The sequence below is a fragment of the Eurytemora carolleeae genome, unplaced genomic scaffold (assembly GCF_000591075.1).
Source record: "Eurytemora carolleeae unplaced genomic scaffold, Eaff_2.0 scaffold128, whole genome shotgun sequence".
Taxonomy (NCBI): domain Eukaryota; kingdom Metazoa; phylum Arthropoda; class Copepoda; order Calanoida; family Temoridae; genus Eurytemora; species Eurytemora carolleeae.
In genome coordinates, this window is record NW_019396173.1 from 258,680 (window position 1) to 270,884 (window position 12,205).

Sequence of the window (12,205 nt, forward strand, 5' to 3'; positions counted from 1 at the left end):
GTTGTGTACTGTGTACTGTATAGGGGTCTCTGTACAGAATACTTACACAATTCAAAATGGCGGAATCCTCAACTAGTTCTACCTCAGATATTGAGAACCAGGTACATTTTGGTGGACTAAAGAGTCTGTCGAGGAATTTTTATCTGACCCTTTGCTTAATGAGTTAATTTTGGATTTATAGCGGTAATATTAAAATCTTTGTATAATCAAAAATTATGATAATTTTTAAATTACGGGTACAAGGTATACATACGACGGTATGTTCCTCAATTTCATAATCGCTTGAAATTTGGTGAACATTCCCCTTGAATGTACGAAGTTCTCGTAGCCATGGAATTAACCCATGACCACTCTCAAGCGTTATTATCAATATAAAAGACAAGAGACATTCATGGTAATTTCAGCTGAAACCAATAAATATGGCAGCCTAAAAAAGATGGCGGCTGAATAAAGATGGCGGCTCTGCTAATTATTTTCTTTGTATGTAATGATCCCGAATTAGTTGTATGTATCCTGAACCTTTGCACGATCTAGCAGTTTCATATCGTTTTACATTCTTTGCCAAGCAATGTACCTACCGCAATGCCGTACGCTTAGATCATGACACTAGGACACAAAAGAAACATTATTGAGAAGGGGTGGGGGGTACCTACTCCCCCCCCTCCAACCTGACTTCCCCCGCCTATATTTGATATTAAGATGTGAGGCGGTTGTTCAATGTTCATCAATCAAAATTAAACCAGGGGATAATAGTAACCAACAATCATGACTAAAAAAAAATTTTCTTCCAAACTTATTTTCTTGAAAAAAGTGTATTTAATTCTGTTAATTTGAATAACACAACCCTGATTCCAACCCCATATTTCGGCTTCCTTTCAAAAATGGCTAAAATTGATGTATATATATATATATATATATACGATAGATACTTTTTCAGCTTCATCAACGACCTTTATAGGACTGTAGACGTAATTTCAATTTTAAAAAGAATTGGCATGTCCGATCAAAAAATGACCCTTTATATGATCAAGAATGAATTTAATATCCTTGAGATTTTAATGAATAAGTCGTTTATTTTTTAATTGTGACTTGTGGCTTTATAGCAGCTGAGCTCAGATTGATACGTAAGAAGGAAATATGTTAATTCAACAAAAATTCACAAAAGCTTTCTCATTCTTACGCAGATAAAGAACATGCAACTCCATAAATAAAGGACCACTTGAAATTATGTTCACAGTCCCTTAAAGATCTAGTTCAAAAATTGTCCGTCTAATTCCAGGGTACGGGGGCGCTTAATTTGTGACAGATTCAATACCAAAGAAAATTCAGGATAAATACAAAAACTGTTGGGTACAAAATTTTATGGAATAAATGTCAGTTTATCAAATATTCTAATCTTTTTTCCAGTTGTGAACTTTAAGTAGGCAAAATAAATGATATTTGCTCTAATTGAACTCCTATCCTGTGTTTACTCCCCCCTACCCTTCCCCTCCCCGTTCCTCTCTTGTTTTTGTATATATTCGTGCCCTGGTTCTCCATATTCTTCAACCAACCTCTCATTAAATCACATCTCATTACTCATCTTTACTCGTCATCTTTCTTCCTTCATGATCTTAGTACTGACTTATATATATCTCTAACACAGATTCAATCCCACCACCTACTCCCCCCCCCCCCTACACCTCTCCCACGCATCCACCCTATTCTCATTTTTTCAAATTTGTCGCACATATCTTATCTTCATTCTTTGTTATTTCAATTTCAACCTTCAATAATCCTCCTTCCACGGCTTAGGTCAACACCCCCCCGCCCCATCTCGCATTATTCCACAGATTCATATCCTATCCCATCTTTCTGTATTTTCAGGTTTTAGTTACATTTTATCAATTTTGTTTCTCAATAAATCGTTGAAATTTCTTTATTATGAGGGGTCACTTTTATCCTTGCAATGATTTGTGTCTAGGATGAGACTGCTCGAGAAACCGGAACTAGGACGGATACATCCAAGTCTAAATCCAACCCTGGAGCAAGCTCTCAATCCAACCCTGGAGCAGGTTCTCAGTCCAAGGTTTCTCCTGGAGACTCCGGAGACAGAGAAGATGGGAACCTCAGGTCAAGGTAGGAACTAGAGATGGGAACTTGAGGATGATTTATAAACAAAAACTGGGTTTTGAAATGGTTATTTTTAAAGTAATAAAACCATAATTTATCATTAATCTCTTGGGCTTCGATATTTCATTCACTTTTCTCTTTTCATGTTAAAATTAAGCTGTATTCAAACTTGGTTCGTTGAAGTTTCTTTTTGTATTTTACAGTGTCACTGACAGGTTTCGTTATCCAAAATTTAAAGTTTCAGTGTCTTGGTTTTGGTTTATCTCATGTGTAGCCCAGTTAAAACCATAGTATACCCATGGTTAACCCCAATCAAAACCACAATTGAGTGGTAAAAAGTCTATTTGGGTGGTATGGTTCAGAACACTCTGCACCTAATGATGCCTGAACATTCCATGCATTAAACTGCATTAAGTGACACAACATGACACGAAGTGAATGCACAATTCAACCTGGTAATTTTTGCATAATTTTGCTGCTATTCAGCATAAAATCCTTTTTTTCGTTGCAACATTTTGTTCTCTCCTTAAGCCGGATATCTTATATCCTTTACTTGCTAGACTATTTACGGAATAATGACCAGATAAAATATCAAAAATAAGAATTCTATAGTGTATTCATTGCAAAAAGGAATTCTGTGTAATAACATATTATTTTGGTAAGGTTAATTAGGTTAAGAAAAAGTAAGGTAGGGACAAATTAATTATGAGAGACATTTACATATTGCCCTACACCTGTCTTAAAGTTTTCATTTATCTACATTTTACCTTAAAGATTGTAGAAAGCATGTCGAGTTATATTCTTTTGATATTTTAACTTTTTTTCTCTAGGTACCCGGAACCGGAAACACTGACGGGGAATCAAAACCTTTCTCCGAACCCCGGAGAAGGAAATGTGAATCCAAACCTTCCATATAGAAACCAGAACAATCCCTTTATTCTCCCCCAGGAGCCCAACCTGCCCTACCTCCTCCATAAGAACGTGCACGCGCTTGACCGACGCATTCCTGAGAGCAGTGAGGAGACAAGACATGAGGTTGAGAGTGTGGAGAGTAGAGGGAGTAAAGTTGAAAGCGAGGGGAGTAGGGGGAGTAGAAAGAGTGATATGGGAACCAGCACTGATCTTTCGGCCCCAGGTAAAATATTTCGTTTGTGACTTTGCGTCTATTTAACACCTCCGGTTTTGTTTCTGTTTTAACATCTAAGGTATTAATACAAAATTTATTTCTTTTAACCCTATTCCTGCTGAGGTACTTAAAAATCAGGATACGTTGGGAGGGGGGTCAAGTTGCCCCCCTCTAAATCTCATTTTTAATGTCCAAAAAAAATAACAAATGATACATCATTGGAAAGGTCTTTTGCTCTATGGAATTAATTTACAATTAATCAGACTATTTTACAATCTGATTTTACAATTAATAAGACTATTTTACAATCTGATTTTACAAATATGATTGATGAAACTATAATCACAAATACCTAGACCTTCCATTTCCAAAATGTGGTCTGCCTTTTTTGAGCATTTAAAATTGCCAGATTAACTGTCAATTAATTCCGGGTCTTTCTGATTATGACTGTATTAAACATGCTTCCATAAAAAATATCCAAAGAATGATAAAATATATATATTTGAAGAGCCCTTGACCATGGCATTTCAAGTATGCAAACAATTTAGCAAAATTTTAAATACCCTGATGTGTAATTCAGAAAAACTAAAAATGTGAAAATTTCTTTTGACGGGTTGTATGCAAATAATTTTCAAAACAGGACTGCACCGTTTCCTTATATCATAGGCTTTCCAAAAACCAAGAAAATTATCAAAAATTGACACCTGAAAGTGGGTCAAAACAAAGATTTAGTTTGTTACAAATAGGCAATTAGTAAAAATACAGGTTTTAAACCTGAAAGGGAGGCCGGCTATGGGTATTTAGGAAAAGTTAGGAAATTTCAACAGCCTCAGACCAAGACTTTTTGAGTTTTGAAAAAAAAAACTACAGGGGGATAAAATTGCCCCCCCCCCCCAGCAGGAATAGGGTTAAGAATACCAGTCTTTAAATTCTTAAAGTGTAAGAACTATGATGACTTTATTGAAAATTAAATAAGCTTAAAGTTTAATCTTGAATTATTTATTAAATCTCTGCAAACAAAAACTAATTATTCCTGTTTCATGATGATCTTAATGAAATCGACAAATTTATCGAAAAACATACTTTCAAAAGATTTTTAACAAGTTACAAATATATTGAATATTAAGATGGCCCTGGAGACAAAACAATATATGCTCGAGTAAACAAACCTGCTCCGAAAGCAAACAGTGTCGTTGCTCCTCTAGCAAACTCCGGAGGTGTTCCCATGGGAGCAAATGCTCCTAGAAGAGGAGTTGTAGCACAAGATCCATACAGAGCTCAGAGAAAAGTACCATTAAGAAGGTATCATCATTATCAGTAAAATTATTATCTTTATTTACCTATATTTAACATAATTTTAGAATAGAATAGACATGATTATATTGTAGCGTAGGAACCAACCTTTGCCTTGTAACTGAGTTTTCTCAACAAAGAACTTTTAAACCAAGCTAAGCACCATCCCATGGCTCAACTGAGCTCCCCAACTAATCCGTGTATGGGTTCATAAGTTAATATCCAAGCAGACAGAAAAACAGATATAACTAACAAATTTAAAAACTGAATATCTAATAATAAACAATTCCTAAATATACAATTGAAAGATAAAAGAAACCATGATAACAATGTTGGGATTTATTTAGGATTAAATAAGATTAGATAGATACCATTATATATTAATATATATTTTGATATAAAAGAATATGTAAATAGAATAATATAATTAATTGCAACCCCCCCTCGCTTTACCTGGTCCTTCGGCACATTTTTATGTAAATATATCCTTCTTCCTTCAAACAATTATTTTCAAGAAATATTTGATTTTGATTATCTCCTTTAAAATTCCATTGAATGAACGCTTCTGAAAAATAATTAATATGAAAAAAGTTAAAATTATTCTTTCTTAAAACATAATTAACGTAAACATATAATGGGGGGGGGGAGGGACTAAGAATCATTTTCAAGGGTAATGTAATGAGGGGGGGAGAAGGAGGAAGGATCACAGTTTCTTGGAATAAATGTTCTGGGTGTAAAATATACTATAAAGTTTGTAAAAGTTTTCCAGCTGTAGAAGTGTAGAAGTGATGAGTAGGGATGGATAATTAAGGTTTCTAATCTCAGGGAGTCCCTGATGCCAGACCCTAGCTCTGAGACAAGGGATGAGCAGGAGAGTATCCGAACCCTAGATGAACTATATTCGCACTGTGAGCAACTCGTGGAAACATTATCACAGGTAAAGAAAAAACAGGTCTCATTCATTAAAACTATTTTTTTCTATTTTCTTTGTTGTTTTTTTTCGACGTATTTATAGCTCCATAATCTATTATTCATCTCTCTATCCATCCATTAATCCAACCACCCATCCGTTATTCTATATCTTATTTTCCTGTTAACCCTGGAAGGGAAAGTTCACCGCAGAGCCAGCACTTTGAACCCATCCTTTAGAACTCTTATTCTAAACCAAGATGGAATTGGAAACCAACTCCGGGAAATAAGATTAAATTGAGACGTCTCAGAATTTAATCTTTAGTTTGATAAATTAGAAATCAAAACAACATCTTCCAGAATTAATTTTTTAATTTGTTTCACTTTATTCAATCTTTGAAATTATATAATTCAAACTTAATATTTAGTTTTTAAAGCATTTGGAATCTCTTGAATTGGAGTCTCTTGAGAATCATCAAGGGAACCCTTTTTTCGTAGACCTTAGATACTTCAAACTAGGAATTCCGATAGATCAAATTATCTAAGTTTGAAATATCAAAAGTCTACACCATCAGGTTAAAAAGATATAGGGATGAGAAAATTTTAGTTTGTGGCAAAGACTCAATTCCTTTTTCAAGGAATTTATAAACAGTCTAAATTTAAGACATCAAATGGTTTAACCATCAGGTTGCAAAGATATAGGGATTAGAAAATTTAAGTTAAATTTTTTTATCAAGAAATCCACTTTGGAATCCATCTTGAAATTCAACTAGGAATCCATTTTGGAATCCATCTTATAATTCAACAAGGAATCCATTTTGGAATCAATTTTTATTAAGGATGAAATATGTTTTGAATAAAAAGTAAACATTAGACCATCGATCTTTCTAAAAAAATACTTTAAAACCATCAACATGTGATCCATCTTTACCCTATGTTAGATCTGTCTAAATCATCTTTAGAACTTTATATTAGTATATTATCTATTTTTCTGAAACTTCTCAAATATCAAGTCTCCCCTCCTCAAACCTTCTAGCTTTCTAACCATCTATCCAAACCCTGAATAAACATTGGTTTATCTATTTACCGATATACCAACCATCTATCCATCTATCCATCTATCCATCTATCCATCTATCTATCTATCTATCTACCCCTGGTAATTTGATTAGAAAATGGGATGAATTGGCAAAGTTTTCAAGATGAATAACATTGGGTCATCTGAGTAGAGAATAGAGAGGGGGAACAGTTCAGAGAAGATATTTAATTCAAGATAAATTAATGAATAGATTCAAATTAAAACTACAATACCATGAAAGGAATTGAGTATTAGCCACAAACTCAAATTTTCTAATCCCTATATCTTTGCAACCTGATGGAGTAAACCTTTGATATTTCAAACTTGGATTATTTGATCTACCAGAATTATAATTTTAAGGTATAAGACATTAGGTTAAAAAACATGCATTGATTATAAAATCAGAGTTTGTTGTAAAGAATTAATTCCTTGAAGATGAATAGCAAACTTTATAGATTTGGATAAATGCGTGAATAGATATTTTGATCGATAAACAAAATAATTTATTAAACATGAATATAAAATATAATTGTAATTAGGTCAATTACAAAATAAATTCGTCAAAATATTCTAAATAATATAATGCGCCAATTTTTGGACTGAATGACAAAATGAGCCGATACTTTTGGCGGAAAAAACCGGGTTTTTTTTTGTAAATTTCGTTGGTTTGAGAAATATTTTCCGTATTGAAAATCATAATGAATTTTATATAAATGAATGGTTAAATTGTTGTAGGCGAGTGAGGAATACCGAGTACAGTGCCAAAACTCTGAATCCCGTGATTCTCTTCAGTACCTGACAATACACGATCCTGAACCCGACCCAGAGTACCCCGAACCAGACCTCGAGTACCCTGAGTATCCTGAACCCGACCCTGCTATAGATGATATTGAGGTGTATGAAGTATCTGAAGGAAGTGAGGGATCTATAGAGGAAATATATCCGTCCTCTAAACCAATATTAAATCCAAGCACTAGCCTCCATTATAGGCAATACGGCTTTACAATACAAGAAATATCCGGCCCAGGGATTTTTTATTAGTTTTTAAACAGGGGGGGGGGCAGGAAGTCATCTCCCCATCCTACCCCCTTACAGGGACTGTCATATAATTTCAAGTTATCTCCCAAATGAAGAGTATTATTTCAAAAATGTTTCTAGTTTTATTTTACACAAGGGGGGGGGCAGGAAGTCATTCACCCCCCCCCCCGAGCAAGTGATCCCCCATATAAAAAGTAGCATACCCGATTAACAACAGTACTCTTTAATATCACGAGCCATCTTTTCATTTGAAATTTATCAAATTCCAAAATATCTTCTTTACTTTTCCTCAGACTAAGCTTTAGTTGGTATCGTTGTAAATGGGACATACCACTTGAAAATATGCTTACAGTCCCTTTAATACGTTGGAAACTACAAAGGGATTAAAGAGAGGAGGGGTAGAAGGAGGGGAAATTGAAGTTAAAATATTGAAGAATAAGATTGCATGTTTTCTTGATGTTTTCACTTTTGAAAAAATTTCCTGAAAACATGATGGCGGTCTTTGTAGAATAATTGCTGCCTGCAAATCTATTTTTTCCTGTATTAGCGACACCGGCGGAAATGAAACATACTTCACCTTCCCGTCATAGAATATTTTTCAACCCCGTAATTATAAGGATTTGCAAGAAAACCGGGGGGGAAATTGAAAAAAACGCGGGAAAGTGTTGAGACGGGGAGAATCTAAACCCATAAAACTGTGGAATAGGAATATTCAAGCAATCTTATGTTTATATTGTTATAAAACAAATAGTTTTACCAGTCACTTAAAAATCAGATTATTAGATGAAATGTGAATACTTTACAATTGCTGTACCTCACGTGCTTTGGATTGTCTAAAGTCAAAATTTATAGTCGTCTTTTTTTCCACAGTTTTATGAGTCTCACTGTACAGTAAAAAGAGGTTCTGTAGCTGATGTGGAAATAAAGATGAAGTTTTAAGATTATAAGGATTTAAGAAGAAGCTGGGGATCAAGTTTATAGAATGGGTTTTCATCTTTTACGAACTAGGGTTTATATTGAATCCAGGATTAATTTAAAATCTCGTGCTTTATCCCAATATTTTCTCATTTTCCACCATTTTTCTCTGTTTTATTAAAAAATAAAAAGTTTCCTCTCTCCTATATATCCTCGTAATGATTTTTATTATCCATTTTGTCTTTAACTTTTCTAGATATTAACTTCAGAAAATATGAAGTCTTTCATTTAACTTCTTTTATATTTGCTTTTGGTAGACGGATATATTGTCTCCAGGTAGTAGATAGATCCTGCCAGGTTTCAGAGGAGGAGATCATTGCAAACCTCTCCGAGCTAAACCATCCCAAGGGATCCGTCTTCTATCCCGGAGCTTTGGAGAACCTGAACGAGCAGAGCGAGGATGAGATGAGGGACGAGGAGATGGAGCAGGAGGTTCCCCGAATGAATGCGATGTATGGTGGGATGGATATCCTTGAACTGCAGGGGGTATGTGAGGATGTCGGTGGATCAAATCATGAAGAATTTTTTAATAAAAAGTTTGATCAGCTCGCTAAACTCCACCAACTTTACCAGAGTGTATCCTCAATAAGTGCCAAATGCCAATCTAGGTTAGAGAACGATAAGTGGAGAGAACAAAGCCTAGAAAGGAGACGGACGAGTACCTCGCTCTCAGCTCTTCTAACAGACAATTCATCCCACTCCTCCGTATCTGATGATTTACACAGTCTTTGCTCTGAACCTGCCTGGCTAAGCTGTAGCCCCTATGTAGATATTAATAAGAACTCAACACTATCTCTCAATATCCTTGATCTCTGTAGTTTCTCCGGGGTAAAGAATACCCTGACCCTGTCCTCCTTACCTGGGGGAGAGGGGGAGGAGAGTATAATGGAACTTAATATTGAGTCTAGAGATCTACAAGAAAGGTGCGATTCTCCAATACTGGAAGGAATAGACTCTGAGTTAGCTAAGTATGCAAAACTCCGGGATCTGGAGCAGGCCTATAATCCAGTGAACCAGGATTTATGTGATATTACGGATCGATTATCCTCACTCCGCCACCCGGACGGATCAAGTAACCCGGACTTGAACCAACAAGCGGATCCTGTGCCTAAACCACAACCCGGAGTTGCAAACCATTCTCCCCCTAATTCCAACCCTGCATTGTGTAAACCCAACCCCGGAGAAGCCAACCCATCTCCCCCAGGACCTGGATCAAGGTTTGAACGGACCGAGAATCGAAGAATGGATTTAAATTCTGTGACCATTGAAAAGCCAGGTTTTCCATGGATTGGCTCCTTAGCGGAAAGGTCTCCAGGGAATGGTAGGTCCAGCTCGGGATCGGATATGGAGGAAACTCCGATATCTCGAACCCCAGAGAACCAAAGAAGCGTGGAGGTTAATCAATTACCTGTGAACACAGTGTCTGATGTTTGTAAAAAGTCTGAAGAAAAGGGATTTACTGCGGAAACCCCGGTTAAGCCTGTGAAGGACCTTGTCAAACCAGAGGAAAAAGTTAAAGTTCCCAAGTTTAGTAGATTATTCGGGAGTACAAGAAAAATATCCCGGAGTCCCAGCCAACCAAATAAATCTAATGAAGACAAAGTGAGATCTAAGACAAGTAAACATAAACTTAAAACTCCGTGTAACATCAACCCCCCAGAAACTTCCAACAAAAAGTCCAAAAGTCCATTAATCATAATAAAATGTAGTGACGGAAGTTTAAAGAAACCCAAAGTGAACCCATGTAAGGAGTCAAAAAACGTGAAAGGCACCCTTTCCTCCGAGCCCTCTTCTGAAAAGAAAAAATCTCGAGGACTATTTAAGGGAATGAAGAAGACTAAAAATCAAGGAGTGAATCTAGTCAAACTACCTGGAGCAGGAACTAAACCTAACTCCGAACCTGGAAGTGAACTGAGCGGATACGACTCAGGTATAGACGTAACCCCTCGAGTACGGGGAAAGGGTGCCAATCTTCAGAATATAGAGTTCACTCAGAAACTCTCTCGTGCTAATTGTCGGAGTTCTGGGTACGAAAGCATAGGACTAGAGAGTGAAAGAGAGAGTTTGCATTCATATCAAGGAACTTTAAACCATACCTATGAAACCCTGAGCCCTAAAAGAACGGCTTCTCCTCTACCAATCCTGGAGTATGACAAAACCTTTGTTTCCCGTCTTGACTCCCTCTGGAGGTTTCAGGAGATAAAGAGATTACAAAAACAGCAGGAACAGCTCAAGGTTGAATTATCTTCTGCTAAGGAACGGATAAATGTTGATCAAAAACGCTGGAGCTATGATCTACATACTCAGGAGTCAGGATTAGATCAAACCGACCCAACCTTCCTTGAAGCCTTTCAGAGAGAGACTGAGATCCTGGGTAAAAGGGTTGCAGCATGTCAGGCTCATGTTGTTCTAACAACATGCTTTGATCATGTAGTTAGTGAGGATCATATGATTGGTTGTACATCAGATTGTGTTCCATCCTGGGTATACAGGGATACAAAGAACAGTTCAGATATGTAAGAACACACTTTTTTCCAGGTCCTACAGACACGTTCTCCGACACGTTCTCCTGGCCCTAGTTAACCACTGGTATCCTGGTACTAGTTTCAAACTGTTCTCATGGTCCTAGTTAACCACTGTTCTCCAGGTCCTAGTTTAACACTGTTCTCCAGGTCTTAGTTTAATACTGTTCTCCCGGCCCTAGTTTAACACTGTTCTCCAGGTCTCAGTTTAACACTGTTCGACAAGTACTGCGTGTTCCATGTGAATTTCTACAATGTTGTGAAATCTTGAATAATTGTTAATCCTCACGCCTTGTGAAATATTTAATGTCTTTATACACGATAACCCCCCCTTCCCCTCTCTTCCTATTTTAAACACTGAGCAAAAGGACTACCCCCCCCCCCCATTAGAAATAACCCTACCCTTTTAGAAGACAATATCCTTGTTTCTTGTTTTTGCCAATGTATGAACTATTATCTGTATGATATCTAAGCAAAAAATGACAATGACAAACCTGTGAATTCGTGCTAATATACGCATTATTCCAGATCATTTGTAAATCTACGCATTGTTGCAGGAACAAATGTTACGCCAAATATTTGAAAATAATATTTTCACTCTTTTATTCAAATTGTAAAAGAAACTGAAAGATCTTGTTTTCACATTTGTAGGAAAGTTTTTAGTATGTTTGTAAAGGATAATTTCTATACCTAATAATATTAACATGTACGTGCAAAGCCCAAAGCTAAGATCTTTTTGTGCTTTTTTTGCTTCAGGATTATATTCAAATCAAACATCATAAATTTGATTTTCTAACAACAATTGTCTGAATTCTGCATCACTAAACTTAAATATTTTTATAACGAGAAATCGTGTGTCCTATGATTAAGTTACATTTAGTGATAGCATAAATTATAGATAATTATTAGGATTATTTCAAAATGAAAAAACAACAAGGCGATTCGATTCTTTTATTTTATGTATCATCCAATTTTTAATATTTCTATTTATTTCAATATTTATGTATTTTTCACAGTTTCTTGCCAAAAATACTTTAAATTTAAACTTATCTAATGTAATACGATCTATACTTTAAGATCTAATATTACTGTACATTGTGCAATTATTAAAGAAAAATATTATATTTTTACTTGTTTCCTAACCTGAACCTA

The 12,205-nt window shown here is 35.7% G+C and overlaps 1 protein-coding gene across 1 annotated transcript; it reads left to right on the top strand.

The window, feature by feature from the left end:
* Window positions 1-23: 23 nt before the first annotated feature.
* On the top strand, window positions 24-11,462 carry LOC111697149 (uncharacterized). Its single transcript, XM_023467045.1, has 7 exons — window positions 24-101; window positions 1,964-2,118; window positions 2,943-3,247; window positions 4,366-4,540; window positions 5,357-5,468; window positions 7,254-7,451; window positions 8,808-11,462. The coding sequence occupies exons 1-7, from the start codon at window positions 57-59 to the stop codon at window positions 11,049-11,051; spliced, it is 3,234 nt and encodes a 1,077-aa protein (XP_023322813.1). The 5' UTR covers window positions 24-56; the 3' UTR covers window positions 11,052-11,462.
* Window positions 11,463-12,205: the final 743 nt, after the last annotated feature.